General features: G+C 45.8%; 1 protein-coding gene across 3 annotated transcripts in view; it reads left to right on the top strand.

Annotated features, from left to right (window-relative positions):
- Positions 1-18793, top strand: part of TANC2 (tetratricopeptide repeat, ankyrin repeat and coiled-coil containing 2) — a gene marked incomplete at both ends in the record, with an annotated part of 209210 nt that overhangs the window by 126890 nt on the left and 63527 nt on the right. For all 3 annotated transcript variants that reach the window (XM_082010630.1, XM_082010631.1, XM_082010632.1), the window contains 2 exons: positions 9225-9350; positions 17082-17363. In XM_082010630.1, coding sequence (XP_081866756.1) covers positions 9225-9350; positions 17082-17363 — 408 coding nt within the window. The remainder of the gene's footprint in view (positions 1-9224; positions 9351-17081; positions 17364-18793) is intronic.

An 18793-nucleotide genomic window follows, 5' to 3' on the forward strand; every position in this document is an offset into this window, starting at 1 on the left:
AATGCGTCATGCATTTAATACATTATAAATTTACAAAGTTACACTGCTTGAATTCAGAGTTTTAAGGTCAGATGGCTGAATTTTCTGAAAAGCTTTAACATAACTGTTCAGCCACGTTGGACGTGAAAATAAGGGGAAAATGCAATGTTTTGCTGGAGGTAACTTCCGTACGAGCTGCATTTGAGGGGTCCCAGCAGCTCCAGCTTTGCCACTTGGGCACAGCCAGGTGTCCTTGGTGTTAGACTGCTTTTGTTAACCCCCTCTTGAGGCTCTAAACTGGAGTAAATTTACTGACTTCAGTGATCTGAGACAACTTCACTTACATGATGATCATATTATTCAGGAAAGAGTTGTAAAAATCAGGTTTAGTCCTGGCGGCCTTATACTCACACTTACTTGAAAATTCACTCTATTTTGGTGAACTCCATCCGTAACTGTGTAAAATGTAGAGTAGTATTATCAGATTAGAACCAGAATCAGTCGCATTAAGGTTTCAGGATTTTAAAGTAATATTTTAAATCATTTACACACAGGGAATAGATTATATTTTCGGTTAACCTCAATGTTATAACTCAAATCCATTAATACACTTTTTTCGTTTGTGTAACCGATGCTTTGTTGTACTATACTAATTTAACAGGGGGGAAGAAACCCACAAAAAAGCAAATAAAAAAATAATAAAATAATTAAGGAAATTCCCTTCCTACATAGTCAAGATGAGGAGTGTTGGGAGGTACCTGCTACCTCTCCTGAACACGGCCTTTGGGGTACAAAGAAACGTTGCCGCGTTCTTCCAGCATTAAGAGCGATTTTTCTGGCACTCAGAAAGCATAACCCAGTAATCACCAGTTCTGAGACCCCAAATCTTGACGCTTTACAAAAAAAGAAGGGCAGGGAATGGAAAGGGACAAAGAAGGGGTGTCAAGGTAAGAAGTGCCCGTGTTAGGGGTGGTGATCTGGAAGAACCTCTGTACGTCACCAACAGGCAGAAATCCGCGTGTACAGCAGCTAATGCTGGCCTCAAGCGGCCGTTGCCAAAGGCCCTCGTGGTGGCCACGGCAAGGGGTACAAAGCTAGTCTGGAAGTCCTCCACGGTTGTGGCACCGATAGCAACGGCACAGTACCAAAAAAGCAATGATAATTCCCTTTTTTGTTGCGTTTACCTGTTCTCCAGGGACCTGGGTAACGGTTTCAGAAAGACAGTCAGGCGCTGCTAGCAAAATTCTTTCCAAAAAAAAGACAAAAAATAAGCGATCTTTACTTCTGTGTGGTGTAGAACTTTTTACCTGTTGGGAGAGATGGTGTGTGCTCCGAAATGAGAGGGTTGCAATTTTGAGAGGTTACGATCCAAGAAAAACCCCTATAAAAATAATCTGAAGTCTTCCAATACTTCTTTAAAACTCTATTTTACAGTTCAGCCCCGTATGAATCCATTTGCTTTGCTGTTTTATTGTTCCCAGAAACTGAAAGCTTCAACTGCGTTTTCTTCCTACCCCATCCCAGGCAAATACGCACAATAATTCATTTTATATACTTAAACATTTTTCCTGCTAATCGTCAGAAGATGCTTGGCCTTGGAGGTGGGCATTCAGGTTTTTGAATGAACGCAACTGTCTTGGGGAAGTTTGCATTTCGTGTACACGATAGAATCTCATTCTGTCTCCATTACCTGTGAAATGAAACATGAAATCTTGTGTTATTTAGACCACATGCACGGTTTATAAGGTCCATTTAAATGTTAATAGAGAATTAAAATGCCCTTATAGAATACTAGCTCCTCTCTTTTTCCTCTTGGAGGATATAAAATAGCAGCAAATACATTATTAGCTATTAGCTTACAATTCTTTATCCATTAGAAAAGTGTATATTGAAGGCGAGACCCTAGTTTGCATAAATGTCTATAAATTACATATTTTTGAGAATGCAGTGAGCAGTGGTTATCTCAGGGCGCATCCTGTATCCCGGTATCTGGCAGCTGGTCCTCTAAGGGTGTTTCTGGCAGAGATCTGAGTGTCTGGCAGCCCTGCCTGCCGCTGCCTGCACTGCACAAGGACAAAAGCACAAGCCAATAGTACAAGAAAGGTTTTAGAAAGTGACTTGAGAAGCGTGACTTTCAGAAAAGCAAATGCCTCTCTCACTTACGGTCAGAAGAATCTGAGGTCAAGCAGTGGTATTTAAGCAGGTGATGAAAGTGATTGGAAGAAACTGATCATTAAAGTGGGTTTTTTAACGTTGAATTATGTTCATATTTTCCTCTATCCCATGGTTTCCCTGGAGGGGACTGGGAACGGTCACGTAAAGCAGGCGAGAGCGGCGATCCCATCTGCAGTGACCAACCTGAGAGCGGTGAAGCTGCAGTAAGACCCACCGAAGAGCACGTGGGAGGGAGCAGAGCAGAAGCTTTTTAAGAATACCTTTAACTCTGCCCGAGGGAAAGAGAATTGATACAAAAATAGCACAGAGAGAACTGTGATGTTAAACGAAACGCACTGCAAGACGGGGAAAGGAGGCTCTAATTAGGTCTGCTGTAGAGCGCGTGCTTTTCCGCAAGCCCTCCGATGGTAGCTGCGTCGCCGTGTAACAAAAATTTGCACCTTTTCTTCTTTTTTTACTTTCATTATTGCGTTAGATGCAACTCTTCATATGAATTATTCCAAGGAGAGAGATGAAACGAAGACGCTTCAAATAAAACTAAAAACTTAGCGTTGTCTTATTTGTGTTTGACCGTTTCTTGGTAGCTTAGACTAGATACCCAGCCAAGAGTTATGTCATTACATCTGGAGCATATTTATTCATACAGCTGTAAGGAAGCTGAATTTGGGGTGCACGGAGGATATCTTACCCGGTAACGCGCAGTCCGATCCGTGTGTCAGTCATGGCAAGATGAACGCACTGACTCAGGTGGGAGCGGCGACTCCCTCCCCGTCTCCCCAGAAGACCCCGTCTGCAGAGTCCATCCCCCCCTGGGCTGCCAGATACCAGTTTCAAGTCGGGTGGTTTTGCGTTCATTCTTCAAAAAGTGCGTTGAAGCCGAATTATCTTCCACTACTTGTTTGCCATTTCCTTGGATGATTTGCATCTGCAGTATGCAGATACCATTTTTGAGGAGGTACTTTTTTTCTCCTTTCGGTTTTATCTGCAGTCACTGTGTCTTATTGTGACGGATAAGGTTCAAAATTGAGGGGAGGCTTTCAACAGTTTAATACTGTATTTTCTAAGATAAATTGATCTTGCATAATTTTTGAAGTAATAAAGCATATTCTCAGGAAAAATTACTGGTAGTTCCTCTGGCCTTAAATCTCTTTTAATTATTCCTCAGTTCTAAATCAGGAAGATAAATCTCAGTTCGTCAGCCTGAGAAATGGCAGAATAGTCGTACTGGCAACTGCAAAAATAACCCATGGCAAAATGTGAAAGGGATCTGGCAGCTCCCATTGACTGCAGTTCGTCACGTACGAGTCCCCTCAGCTGCAGCTGTAGATGATGATGATGGTGATTATGATGAAGGTGGGAAGCGAGCTTGGCTTTGGGCTGCTGAGGAGTAACTCCTCCCTTCTTGGAGGACCAACGATAAGTTGGGCCACTGGCCATCCTCGTGTTCTTCTCTGGCAGCGCACAAAGTGCACCCCTGCAAAACATCTGGGATTGCAGCTGGCTTCTCATTTCAGGAATAGCATGGAGGTTGAAACGCAAACTTTTCAAATAAATAAGAGAAAAACAAAAAATGCCAGCAGGATTGCAGATCTCCCCAGGAAGTGAAACAGTTCTTCTTCCAGGAGGCTGCACGTCTATTGTAGGGACTCGAAAAATATTCAATTGTTTACTTCAGAAACGCCTTTCTGCCTGTTGGGTAGCGATGAGTGCCATCGAGCGGCCGCCGGAACGGCCGGATCGTCGTGCCTTTGCCGCCTGCTGTTGGGGAACAAGCCGAGCTGATGCTCGATGTGCAACAGAAGCCCGGCTGCTGGCTTTCTGCCGGCTTGAGCTGCTGGGGGAGTGTGAAGAATGGCTCTCAGCCTTCACTCCTGTCTTCTCCCCAAAATCCACATCCTAGAAGATTAATGCAATTTTGAAAGATCGTTCAGCCCTTTGCATTAGAGAAGCTTTTTGATGACACAACTTGGCAAGTGCTGGCAAAATTATGTCCTTCAGAAACCATCACGAGTCCCAACATTGCTAACCTTCCTTTGAGCGGCTCGCTGGTCTGGACACGGTCTAGAATCCGCTTTCTAAGAATGTCTCCAAAGTCTGGCTCTGTGGTGGCCTGTTGTCCGTCATTTGGGATCCAGAAATCTTGGCTTCATGTTGAGAACCTTTCCGTGCATCGCAAGTAGGAAAATCCTGCAGCCCATCAGTAGGCGGTAGGGAAAAGATAGGAACGATGTGAATGAGGCACTCGGCTCTTTATCTGTTAACTGTGGCTTTTATGTAAGAGACGAAGTATCACAGCATTCCGCTCATCTGAAGCTATTCAGGGTTTTGAGGACTTAAAAAAAAAAACCCATCCTTTTGAGGAGGAAAAAAAGACCAATAACAAAACCCCCTTAAAAGCCACCTTCTTGGAAGAAAAAAGTACAACTCTCAATCTTGCAAAGTAAAAAATACACCCGTGGTGGTTTTTAGCCTCTGTTGTAAAAGCGATGTGTCGAGCGGGAGATGCTGCGCCTGATCAAACCGGCCAACGGAGTTGGGAAAACGGGGCTTGAAAACCTGGGCATGCTCTCACGGCGAGCCTCTTAAGCAAGTTTTTTTTCCACAAAGCTTTAAGTGAACACCATTAGTACCGATTTAACAAAACTACATGCTAGTTGTGGAGCTGCCACTAGTTGACGCTTCTGAAACCAGCACAAGTCACATAGGTACGGAGAGGCACGTACGGTTGGGGCAGGGCAGGTTGTGCAGGGCGTGTGATCTGCGCCTCTCAGGAAAAACAATTTGGCGTTTTAAATCCTGTACGGGTCACGTGTATCATACAGGTAACGTAATCCTCTGCAGTTAACGTATCTGTACTGCCCTGGAGTAGTGCAGGGCTTGCTTCGCGGGCGTGGAGCACACTTACAGTGCGGTATTTTCTCGGTGCGTGCAAGATGGGCTTGTATGAGGGTGTTTTCCTGGAGCCTGCAAGTCAAAAAAAAAATTTGCTAATAATCATATTGTAAAACTGATTCTCTATGCAAGGACTACTGTGAATTTAAAAAAAAAGTTAGCTTTTTGTTGATGAGTAATTGGGGCGGAAATAATTTTTTATTTTAACTGTTATATAAATTGGAAATACAAGCTTTTATCAGTTTGTTGCCACAAGGAATGATCTTCTATTAAGAAATTAAATTACTAGCAGGATTAATGTTTCTGGTCATCCTCGATGGCTCTGTATGTGCTCGATAGAATTAAAATGGGACTGGAGCAGGGCTGAATATGGAAGTTAGAGGGAGGAAATGTTGTCCTTCAGCAGCTGATAGATAGATAGATATAAAAAGACATATATACACACACATATTCTCATATGCATAAATACATATTTTTAGCGATGGAGCATACGCACAGTCGTGCTCTGCTGTGGGTGCTCGGTCCTCCTTGAGCAAATCCAGTGTTTTCTTTTTTTTTTCCCTTTTTTTCCCTCCTCTTTTTTCTTTTTTTTTTTTCTTCGGGTTTTTTTTTTTTTTTTTTTTTTTGAGAAGCAGGAGCAGCTTCAGTAGGGTAACTTGAACTGAATTCATGAGGATATTTAACAGAATTCAGTAAAGAAAAAGTGTGGTGTCTTCACAAAGAACCAGTAATTCTTTCAGGCAGCAAGCTTGTTTATTGTACATGACGAAGCCTCGGCGCAGCAGACCGGCTGAGCTGTGTGTAACTCCATTCAAGGGGAGAAGGTGTGCCTGGAGAAGATGATAAACCTCGTCCTGTTTTAATGGTCTGCATAAGCTCACTGCAGCGTCACTTACAGATAGAAAAGAAAAGCATTCAGAAGTTGAGGTTTTTTGTTGGGTTTTTTTGGATTTTTTTTAAACGGGGGTCAAATATTCCCTTCCTAAACTCTCCCAGGATCAGCTTGGGCTGTTTCTGGTGTGGATTTTCAGCATATCCTAAATGCACTAGCCAGCTACGCCGTCCTGGCTGGCTGCTTTTTACCTTGTAGCTTGATAAGCAACTAAAATGAAAAGGGATTTTTATTTAACAAGAAAGGATTATCTGCTAAGGTCTTACTTTTCACGAGGTAGTCGGCAGCCGCATGTCTGGGCCCCTCACTGCAAGAAGGACGTTGAGGTGCTGGAGCGTGTCCAGAGAAGGGCAGCGGAGCTGGGGAGGGGTCTGGAGCACAAGTCTGGTGAGGAGCGGCTGAGGGAACTGGGGTGTTCAGTCTGGAGAAGAGGAGGCTGAGGGGAGCCCTCATCGCTCTCTGCAACTCCCTGAAAGGGGGTTGTGGTGAGGTGGGGGTTGGTCTCTTCTCCCAAGTAACCAGCGACAGGAAATGGCCTCAACTTGTGCCAGGGGAGGTTTAGATTGGAGATTAGGAAACATTTCCTTATGGAGAAGGTGGTCAGGCATTGGCACAGGCTGCCCAGGGAGGTGGTGGAGTCACCATCACTGCAAGTGTTCAGAAAACATGTCGACGTGGCACTTCAGGACATGGTTTAGTGGGCATGGTGGTGTTGGGTTGATGGTTGGACTTGTTGATCTTACAGATCTTTTCCAACCTTAATGATTCTGTGTGCGATTCCGTGTATGTGTGACTGCGTCAGATGTAAACGCGTTGTCCAGCTCAGTGCGCGGCCAGTGCGGGTGGTGGGATGTAGTGGGAAGGACTGGCCTGGTACCGGGCTCCTGGGCGAGCGCTGCCGGGGCTTTGTCTCCCCAAAGTAGGAACCCTGGGGTCTGCCTGCAGTCGCTGCGGAGACGTCTGCTCTGCCCCTGCAGACCCTCGGGCTCAGTTACGCCGCCAAAAGTGGGCATAAATTGCACACATTTTTATGTGAAAGGCACGTTTCATTGGCCTCTGCCGCCGCGGTAGCAGTGAAACGTGCCCCCGAAGGCCGGCGGTGCCGCGAGCAGGCCGCGCTGCCTCTAGCGCTTGCGGAGAAGAGCTCGCCTCCACGCTACGGCCACGTCTGTCTGACTGCAGCGTTTCAGCTCTGACCTGCTCCTTCACCGCGAACACCCGATCGACTTTGCACGAGTAGAAGAGCACGAAGGACTTCTAAAAACAGACTTGGATGGGTTTATCTCCTCTTTTTTCTCGTTCCTGTTTGCCTTTTGTACCCCTCTCTCACTGTTTTTCTTAAAACGTATAGGGAGAGTTCAGGGAATTTGAAGAACAGCATTAAAAATTGCTGCCAAATCTAAACTCTCCCTTCTCCCCACCCCTTGTTACAGTCTCTGACTCTTGCTTAGTTTTTGACTGCAACAGGATCTTGTGAAGATTTTTACATGGTCGTTAGGCATCGTATGAAAAAACGTTTCTGTTAGTGTTGAAATTTTCAGCCTTCCAGGTTTGTTGAACTGATACATCTTGCGTTGTGTGGCGGGGAGGAAGGATGCAAAGTCCAGTGCCCTGAGCTGCTCTAGAGAGCTATATCGAAATATTTACCCATTTCACAGCGAAGAATTAATGTCAGCCTCACAGGCAGTCTTTGGAGAAGTCATTGAATTAATTAGTTCAATTTAAAATAATAATCTTGTTATGGTAATTGACCAAAAACTAAAGGAAAAAAAAAGCAGTGTTGGATGCAGAGTACTGAGCAGCTGAATATTGAGCAGCGTGATTTCCATCGGTAAATGTTTAATGTGAATTTTGGAAATGGTTATCGGAACAAGAACAGAGCTGGTGATCTGCAAAGACTATTTTTAAGTTTTCTGTGTGTAATTGGGAAGATTATTTCATGCAGTGGATTTGGCATCCTTCATTTTACCATATTCTGTAAATTACTTGACTGAAAAGGGTTCTGACATGGCAGAAAGTAATTTCTGAGTATCGGGTGAATTCAGATGGAAGTGATCCAAATTTGTTTTGCTTAAACCACATTTTCTCCTATCTTCCAATCACCACCAATTCAAAAAAAAAGCTGTTTCTTGTACTGATTGATGCAGCTTTATGGCCAGTGTTAACTCTAGTCGCTCCCCTCTGATAGGGTCCGGAGGCATTTCCCACCGAACCGTGCCGCACCCAGTACGAAATTTGATTTAAAAAATATTTGTAATCGTTGAGCAGCTGCGGAAAGAGCGTTGCTTAAAATCCGATCACTGAAATGATCGCTGTAAATGTCCCACCTTGGTAGGAAGTGCCGCATCTGAGGTGATGCTTGAGGCCATGGGCTTTGGAGGGAAATACCTTCAAAATTGGGCTTCTTGCTGATGTGCTGTGTTTTCCCGTAATGCCCTGGGGAACGCCCCGCAGAAGTAGCCCAGTCACCCGGAGTGTGCACTCGGCCAGTGCTGGGATGATCCACATGCTCCAGTTGAAAACTGGAATAAAAAAATAGCTTGCACTGTATTATCTGCCAGTTTCCGGCAGAGAGATTAAGTTCCTAGCTGCAGTTTCTGTTCCAACCACGCTTATTCGTGTAATGATGGCACCTTCAGCAGAGACCAATAAATTATTCCTACTTAATCTAGCATTGTAAAGAAAAAGAAATTCTCCCGTGAGCAAGTAACATTGGAACAGTAAAGTTATCTTTAGTTCCGATAACATTTTTCTCATGTTATTTGTGCATTTTTGCTGGTCTGTTGAAAGTTTAATTTTTCTGCCACTAATTCTGGCTTTATGATTAGATAAAGGTTGATATCCAAACTAAGTAGCTCTGAAAGAATTGACGAGCTGATCGTGGACTTCAGCATAAAATGCACTATTGAGTTGTGTCCTCTGTAGTAGGAGATGCCACGTGCCTCTGCCAAGCTTTGCACCCAGTGCTTGAGTGAGTTTTGTGATGGGAGAACTTCGATCAGACGTAAGAGACTCCATATCTCCAGTCTCCATTTGCCTTTTTTTGCTTGTGAACATCAACGGGAGACCAAACCAAAGCAAATACAGATGGGGCACGAGAAAACGTTACCAAACACTTCTTTACTCCTTGCTAGGGGGAATTAAGACTTGGCTCGTCTTAGCTGTGTGGACTTGACGTCATTGCAACTCTGTGTATTTTGTTTAAAAAAAAAACCAAAAAATACAATAACCAGAGTATTAGATCTGAAGGCCGGGTGTGATGTAGTTGTTTGCTTTCTCATGGCAGCCACCAGCTCAGCCCACTTAGAAGATCTGGCTTACCTGGACGAGCAGAGACACACTCCCCTGCGGACCTCCCTCCGAATGCCGCGGCAGAGCATGGCCGGCGCCCGCACGCAGCAGGACCTGCGAGGTAGGAGCCGCTGGAGGCTTCGCGGGCTCGTCTCTCACAGGGGCCTCTGGGGTGGGAGCTTGTCCTACAGCCGCTTCGGCCGCGTCCTCGCGAAGCTGCTGGAGCAGCCCTGGTTCATGTAGCCGCTCCGTGAGGATGTGAACCATGTCTCCTTCGTTGCCAGCGTCCTTCTTGGTGGCACGGCCATGCTGAAGGGGAACGGTGATAAATGTCGTAATGAGCTAAGTACTTTGTCTGGTGGTGGCTGGCCAGCCGCTGCACTGCTGCTCCGTGATCAGCAGAGTGCCGTCGGTGTAGCGCTTTGGGCTTGCTCTGCTGGGCTGCCGTGAACGTCTGCTTTGCCAGATACGTGCTGTATGTAGCCGTGGTGTAAAGACGGAGAATTGGCCCGTGGTCTGAGCAGCCTCGCTTTTCAGGAACACAAATACAAATCAGCAAATGGTACATTAAAACCAGGGTGCGGTGTTGCAGCCCCCACGCCACCTTCCAGAGGTGCTCTGCGCCCCGAGGCGGGGTGATGGCCACCATCTCGGTGTTCAGCTTGCCGAGGGTGTGCTGCCCTCCCTGAGCGCCGGCGGCCACGTCCGGGGTGATGGGCTGGGCTGTGTGTGCGTACGGACAGCCTGGGACTGAACCTGTACACCCACCCCTGTATGACATATGGATATTCCTGCAAAAGATCCCTGAATTCCTCACCCTGATGCCCCCTGCCAGCCCTCTGTCAGGCTCTGGGCACTGCGGGGATAATACTTAGATAGTTTCTAAAAAATGAGAAATTTTGGTGGGCTGCAATTTTTTTCTCTTACTTCTTGAAAAAAAACAAAAACCCCAAAAAACAAAACCACAGCAAAGGATTACAGCCCCCGCGGCGCAGTTCGCAGCGTACCGGTGGGAGCCGGGCACAGCGTACGGGGCCACCATCCCGACGCGTCCCCCTTACGGATGCTCACAATGCTGGTATTGAGGCAGCCCTTTGACTGCTGAAAGGCCTTTTGAAGAGGGGAAATTTTTGTGGTTCTTCCTGGTGAATTCCACAAAAAGAGACGTTAGCAATGAGAAGAGGAGCCAGGGCTGACATTTTAGTATTTTGTTTATTTCCAGACAACTCCTGCTAGATTCACCCCATGTCCTTGGGGTTCCAGCCCGCCCTACAGCTTCCATCCCCCTTTTAATCTGCGCGTGGTCTTTGGCTGCGTCCTCAAGCGATCACCCCCAGCAGATCCCCGGGTTAATGCTTCATCCCCGTCGCTTGGCTCTGCGCAGATGAGTAAATGGCCGAGAAAGCTCGTTTGGGAATTTTTTCTGGTCATTGCTCTGCCGAGAGACTAGTTTTTCTCCCTGTACGTAGGGAGAGGGGTTTCTGTTAGCGGTACCTTAAACTTTCCTTTTCTCTGGTGTTTTTTTCTGAGCAAGTGCAAGGAAATCAGGAGCTGGAGGGTGGCCGGTTGGGTTTTCCCTCAGCACCGCAAGCACGACCTGTTACAGTCTGGTTGGGATTTCTACCAAACGCACTAGCCCCCGACTGGAAGAAAAAAGTGGTTTTGTGTCGCTTTGGATCGCAGTCTGTAATGAAATCATATTGGCTGGTGAACAGTTATAAGAATGTATTAGCAGGCAGTAAGTGAAGAAAGCAAAGTTTGACAGACAAAATTTCCATATGTTCAAAGGGAGCATCTTGCCAAGGCTTCATAATTTGCAGTGATTGCATCCAAAACATTAAACTTTATTGTAGGAACAGAATCAAATTGTTTTCCAGACACACTTTTAAAAACTATGTAGCACTACATATTTTCTTTCTTCTTTTTTTCTTTTTTTTTTTTATCTTTTTTGTGAAGGTTGCATGAGAATAGCAGCAGTGTTTCGATTTTTTTTGGAATTTGCTTCTGATCCTAGTTGAGGTGCTGTGCTATTTTTAAAAAGAGAGGGAGAAGAAGAGGATGTGAAAAACCCAAACCACCACTATTTGGAAATATTTTCATTTCATTGAATATATGAGGGGTATTTTTCCCCAAAAAATACTACATGTTCCAGCTGTTACTGTGAAATTGCATTGATCTGGGCCATAATAATCACCAACTCTTTGTTCCAACTGGAAATCCTAAACTTGGGTTTAACTTTAATATCTCTAGTCTTGCCACTGGGCTGAAATAGCGAAGCAGTTCCTGGCCCTGTATCGGGGGGAACATGTTGCAGCCCACTGGTTGGTTCTCAGTGTTCCAGAATCCCAGTGCAGAGCCACTAAATGGGAGACCGTCCTGCTATTTTTTGTTAAATCAGTTATTTTATCCAGGGGAGTGATTTTGCAATCCCAACAGCTAAGAGCATGACAAGCATTTGTACTTTTAAGAGGACGGCAGACGCAATTTTTGCTTTCACTGTTTTCAGCCGGCGGGTTTTGGGCCGTTCGGGGTTGCGGTAACCCGGAGTGCAAGGTGATGGCCGTGATGTACTGTGGAGCGGGAGCCAGACGGCAACCAAATTATATGGTATTAGGACACCCCGACGGTTGCCATCAGATACATGTTTTTTTTTTTCTCCCAAAAGCAAATGTCAGTGCTGATGCAGGCTGTGAAGAACCGCGGTGTTTAGGTAAGGTTTGGGGAACAGGAGAGGAGAGGATGGCTCAGATTCATTCCACCAACAGCGTGTTTACCAGTATAAGCAATATGTAGCATGTTTTCCTTAAACTGTCTTTTCTCATTTTCTGGGTTTTTTTCCTCATGGTATGTGTTTAATACTGTCACGTTTTGGGTAAGAGAGTTTCATAGACTTCTTAAAAACGCTAAAAAATAGTTTAGCCTTTTCAGGCACACGGTCTGTGAAAAACAGGCCCTGGTTTCATCCTGATGGATGTATGTTAAGACGCCACTTGAAAGAAGTTGCAGTCTAACGCAAGTAAAGGAAATAAATTCAAACATTTGGATAATTTATGGGTTCTTGTTTAACAAAGGGCATGGCAGATGCTGATTGATACCGTCATTCAGAACCGCATTTCATTGTAAGAAATATTAAAGCGCTTCTCACCTGGGCTCCCTCTCAACGTATTGGCAATACCCAGGCTACGCAGCGTAGCCCCGCAAGGGCTTTCTTCGAGCAGCAAGATGTATCTTCCACCAGGGATACTAAAAGGGCAACAAAAAGCATCTAGGACAAAATGGAAAACAAGTAATGAGCTGTGAATGCTGATTGCCACCGTAGCTGAGAAGAAAATCCTGTTTGAAAAGAGGGGAGTTTGTAAATCAAATGATTTCTGAACAGGCATTTTAGAGTCTTTCAACCACTAAAATAACTAAAAATCTGCTCTGTGTAGCAGAGGGTGACCCACATGGATGGGCCTTTCTCTGATTTTGCTCCAGCTCATTTTCACCCCAATGGCTTTTTTCCAGTCGTGCACAGAATACAACCAGCTTTGGTTTGATTTAATTGAGGTGTTCAGCCACAAGGAGGAGCCAGGATGGGTATGGTAGGCAGTGTTTCAGCTTGGGATTTGAATTTATTGCTTGGGCTCTACAGAAGTTTGCGCAGTATTTCATCAACTCGCATGAAAATTGTACGCTACCAGACCTGTCCCACTCCACACACTGATTTCCAGAAAAAGTACGGGTTTAATTTATGTTAAGATATTATCAGAAGTTTTGGGTATTTCTGTCGTAGTCTGGCTTGAACTCCATAAAATGCTTCATTAAAAAGAAATATAAAACCCAGCAAGTGTTTGACAAATTTTCCAGGGTGGGAAGGCAGCTTATTCACGTACTTGGATTTTCACAAGTGCTAAAGTCAGGTGGCTAATAGGGTTCATCCAAGACATGCGCGCACGTGCGATGCTTCTGAACCTCCTTATCCTCTTTTTCAGAGCTGTTTCCATTAACTTACCCTTTAATTTCTGCCCCAAACGTTGAAGCTCTGGTGCCACCTTCCTTCTCTCTGGTCCTCTTTTCCTTGTGTTGTGGGGTGTTTTTTCAAAGAGTTGAAAAATTCCGCCGAGGCTCCGGGGTCTTCCCCCGGGCTTGGGCCGTGCCTGCCTGTGCCTGGGGACCGCTGGCTGCTGAGGGTCGTAAAATAAATAGTAACAGGCGAGGATTTTGGCGTGGTTCAGCTGACAGTATCAGGAATTAATGAGGATCTGGCATATGGCTTGCAATTAGTCAATGGCAGTCTTAAATTATTCATAAACGTTTTTGACAGGCCAGCTAGGAGAATGTTGATGCTGTGTTTGTGTTGCAAAGACGGTGTGGTGAAATACAATGTCGTCTTCTGGTATGTGGAGGTGATTTTGGAGGCTGGTGGGACAAAAAGCCTGTTCTCAGCACTCGGTGCCACGTTGGTTTGGACACGGATCTTTCCTTAACGGCAAGATGCTCACCAGCATCCCCTGCCCTGCGGGAGCCCTGAGATTATGAAGCCTGAAGTTGTGAAACGTCGTGGCAGGGGAGGAGGTTTTCTCCGCTGGGGTCAGTGACCGGTAGCGTTGAAGGTCTGGAGGGGCAAGAGGATTGGATGTAGGTAGTATGTGGGTACGTCTCTTCTCGGGGTTTTGTTAAGCCTTTTTTAGGACAGGATGTGCTATTCCCAGGTGACAGCCAAGATGCGCGTATTCTTGCCCTCTCGGATAAAGACCAGTCCTCAGGATACCCTTTGTTTGGGGTGTTGTGGTCAAAGGCGTAGGCATCACACAGCCTCAAAGCCATTTGCACCTCGGAAAAGAAACCAAGATTTGAGTCCAGGTCTCCACCCTGTAAAGCAGGAGCTTATTGGATCCCACAGCTTTTATACGTAATCAGACTTGTCTCTGCGTTAGCCCCTGAGACCATTTGGTACATGTTAGACTTCTGGCTTTCGGAAGAGCGTTACTGTACATTTTCACTCGCTAACGTGACATGCCATGTATATACACGCACGCACAAGTTAAGTAAAGCTGTAGCTTATCAAGCACAAATCTTAGCTTGATGTTTTCCAAATGAAGTCCTTTTTATGATTTAATTTAATTTTCTATATATAGTATTGGTGGCATAATGCAAACAAAAAATTTCCCTCCTCAAATGCACTGCTGAAACGTTTAATTTGCATCAGCCGGACCACTACGGCTGGTTCTCTCTGCCACATCCACGTGCTATTCCTTGTGCAATATGCCATCCTCTGCTGGGAAGCCCATCCGTGCTGCTGACGCTGAGAGCTGGGCTGGTGCTGCTGCCGCCAGGAGCTGTCACGGGGACGTGGGGACATGGGGACACGCGCCCCGGGGCTGCAGCAGCCCCGCTGTCTCGTCCCCTCCCACCACCAGCGATTTTGCTTCTCCAGCATCTTCCCGTGCCAGCACGTCCTGCTGCGCTCGCGTGACAGACCCCAGCGAAGGGAATCAAACGAGCTGCTCGTGAGCTCATGCGATTCAAAAGCCATCTCCAGCCTAGGATCAATTTAAAGCACATTCATCATTTTCAAGGGGGAGTAAAAATACAGCTCCTGTCTGCAGCGTTTTCTGTATCAGTTAAAAAAAAAAGGGAAATCCAAAATACCTAACATTTTTAAATACAAGCTATTTTCCGTAGGCATAGCTGATGTCACGTTAAAGCCCAGCCCCTTTACCAGCTCCGGTTTAATGGGTCAGCTCCCCGGGCCGGTCTGCGAAGCGTTTCGGGGTGGTTTGAGCCGTGGGCTCAGCGGTTGCCTGGGGAGGTGCCGGCATGGCGCGGCAGCCGGGGCACGGGGCCAGGTCGGTGCTGGGGCAGAGGCGGCAGAGCCTCGGAGCCCGGGGGAACGGCTCTTCTGCCGCTGGACTGGTTCGGAGGGAGGGAGACGGGCTGGGGGCACCGGGAGGGAGCAGGCGCCGGCATGGTTTGTAGCTTCCAGAAGGATTCCGTGCCCGACCGAGGAGGGGAGCTCACCCCGAAGCGCAGAGCTCGACCCAGCACGCTGGGCTGTTCCAAAATGGCGTGTTTGTGTTTACAGCGAGGCCCTTCGGGAGGTGGCACAGCTCTAACCTCTTCCCATGTAGCTGGAGCATCCCGCTGCTGCGATTCGCTAGTCTGGTTTCAATGGGTTCGGTTCAAGGTCTGGTGCAGTGGTGTTACCTGTACCCCCGAGGGCCTTCGGGCTGCACCGGGAGGTCTGCGTGGGGATTAAACACCACCCGCATGTCCACAGCGGCGGGCGAGCGGGTGATGAAATGGCAGACGTCAGCAGTTGCTGAATGATGTTTGTGCCTTTTAAATGTCTGAGGGCTTTTAAAACTTCAGAGGAACCAAAGCTCCTCTGGAAGCAGCTAATGTAAACGATGGGAGTGTGATCGTGCCAGGAGATAACGCTGAGCAAACCGGTGGTTTTTTTACTTAAATCCTTCTGCAGCGCTGCTCGGGGAACTCCTCCTTTGCGGCTTCCTGGGCTTTCTTCTAAAATCTGCTATGAAGACATCTAGATTTCGTATGGTTGTTTTCGTTTGCAGCGTGCCGCATGATCTCAAAACAAATTGAATTCAGCTTCTGTCATCCCCAGCTCAAACCTTCCACATCAGCTTAAGCATATGTGTTGAATGTCAAGTGCAATGCGTGTGTTGCAGTTGGAAGGTGTGTTCAGAGCTGCCGTACCAGGTGCCACTCTGGAAGCGTGTCCCATGGAGGTAGCTCCAACCATGTCACTTAGCCCTGACTTGAAGGAATTACGTTCTGAAATTCAAAGTTTGCAGCTGAAACACGCAGTGTGACTAACCTCCCCCTGAGTGGGCATCACCTGCTGTCGTTGTGGCCACCTTCTGAAAGCTTTTAATTACGAAACCATTTTGGTGGTAAAGTGGGAAGATCCAGCAACTGTCTTTGCCGACACAAAGGGCTTCCATCACTTCTTAAGAATTTTTTTATAGATTTATGTGTATCATCTCCCAATTACAGATCTCCTAGGCAGAACGCACCATATGAGTTGATCTTTCTACTAGCATCTTTGCACCGGATCTGTGCATAGGTGTTACTCGTTTTAGGTGTGCGTTCCCTAGATAGCTTGTGTCAAATGGAAAGAACAGCAAATACCCTCTCCCTCCACCCCCAAAATGTTCCTGAAAAAGTTTCAAGGCTGGTTTGGGTTTAGCTGGACGTTTTATTATAATCTAATGCATTAAAAAAATGGGAAAAATAACACAATCAGTATCCATGTCTTTAGGTGTTAGCGCTGCACCATTTCTTAGGGAGGTATTTCTTGCACTCTCTGTTAACTTTACGTTGCTTGCAACACCGCTTTTCCTTGTGAAAAGAGAAAATGATTTAATTGCCATATAGGAAAATCCTATCAGCGATCTGATATATATATATATATTTCATTTATGTACACTTCTAAGTGCTAAGATTTTTTTGGTGCTCATTGGATTGAACAGGTGAACAGAGGTATATCTATATACTGAACAGACATACGATCCTGTGTCACAGGGGGAGCTGCCTTGGAAAGCACACCGTTCTGCCTGTCGCACGGCCTTTAGGTCTGGTGACTTTAAGCACGAAATTTCATTTCTCCAGCTACACTTTCCCCAGCTGTAAACTACTTCCTCCTGTAAAATTCTCTGAACTCCTTTCGTGGAAAATGCAATGAATGAGCCAGATGCTTTTAACAAGTCTGTGGGTAATAAACAAGCTTGTATTTTTTCACCTTTTGCAATGAAAAGATTTCTAAGGAAGATGAAACAGCAATTTCCAAACTATAGTTTTACTGTTAGCATTGACCTTTTTGTTCTTTCCCTGTGTTTCTCTATAGTACGTTTCGCACCTTATAGACCTCCCGACATCTCTCTGAAACCACTGCTCTTCGAGGTGCCCAGCATCACCACCGAGTCCGTCTTCGTTGGCCGGGACTGGGTTTTCCATGAGATAGATGCACAGCTGCAGAGTTCAAACACCAGCGTCAACCGAGGTGTAGTGATCGTTGGGAACATCGGGTTTGGAAAAACGGCCATCATCTCCAGGCTGGTTGCGCTCAGCTGCCATGGCACACGTATGAGACAGATTGCTTCTGATAGCCCACATGCCTCTCCGAAACGTAAGTCCAGCAGGACACAGATCTTCAAAAATCAGAGACCTTTTCCATCAGCTTTTGTAATGGTTTTGGCTGAAAAGATCCTATTCCTCTTCAGGCCCAAGAAATCAGCTTAGTCTTTATTGCCAAGCGAAGGAAGCAACTGTCAGCAATATTTATACTGCTCCTGTTCCAAATCTACTTTTTGAAGAGTCAAAATAGTCTCTTTTTGAAGAGTCAAAATAGTCTGTCTCTTACTTCTCTGACTTAGAAACATCATGGGTTTTCTCTGATTGGGAAGACTCCGATGTTAATTGCCAATGTTGTATTCCTACAAATCCATGCAGGTGCATTCTCCTTCCCGTATGGTTGGTTTATCACAGCTTATCATGGTATAAACGTTCAGGGTGGGTCACAAGCCCATGTAGGCTTGGTACCCAGGATTGCTCTACCTCTTGTGGTCCCATCCAGTTCACATCACTCTGTGCTGACATGTTTGCCGGTGGGGATGACAACCCTTTAAAATCATTGAGCTCTCAGTAAGTGAATAAGATAGCACTAAAAATACTGGGTTAGGTACCTAAAGGATCTCTCTTTAGGGATCTAGGTCACTGTATCTCAGTGAAACTGCAGTTAAATCTGTTTACTGGAATCCAGTACTCTTAGCCATGTCGAAATATCTCCGGTGTCACCGAATGCCGGCATGTTGAACAGCGTCACTTGTCAGCGCTAAGTGAACAACATGTAGTGAAGGGCAAGGCTTGTTACTATATTTTAACCGGAGCTCTGCAGTGCACCGACTGTATGTCTCCCTGGTCTGCTTAGAGGGATTGTGGAGATTAGAGAGACTACTGTCCTTAACTGTTTCTGGACTAAAAGCCTGGGTATTTCAGATGAGGAAGCGCCCTGCACCTTCCCTGCCCAAAGGACAAAGATCCTTGCACACAGCGAACACGCTGTTGTTTAGTTCGCACTCTCGTTCGTCCATGAAGTTGAAAGCTGAATGATTCCTCGGTGTTAGTTATTGGGGTGGCGACCTTCAGAATCAATCAACTAATTAGGCTTTATTTCCTAAAGAGATCACAAGCCCTGGTCTAGCTACAGAGGATAATAATTATTCTGCAAATTTCTTTGGGTTTTTTTTCCCACATGCTGAAAAAAAAACTCTTATGCTTAGTGAAATCTATGTTTAATAATAAATGCTAATCAGGTGACCTGACTATACTACAGCAGTTGTGCTATCAGCATTAGTAAACTGGCATAAATACAGCCTCGTACTCTTAATTCCTCTCTCTGAGAAACAATACAGGTGAAGATGGTGTTGCATGCTCAGAATCAAGAATGTGCATCACTACTAATAGATTCAGGGTTTAATTTCATAGGCAATAGTCGTCTTGTATTATTGTTTGCCATTAAATGGGTCACTGTTTGCATTAGGATTTCAAGTCAAGCTC

The sequence above is a fragment of the Phaethon aethereus genome (genome assembly GCF_964289735.1).
Source record: "Phaethon aethereus genome assembly, chromosome: 25".
Classification (NCBI taxonomy): Eukaryota; Metazoa; Chordata; class Aves; order Phaethontiformes; family Phaethontidae; genus Phaethon; species Phaethon aethereus.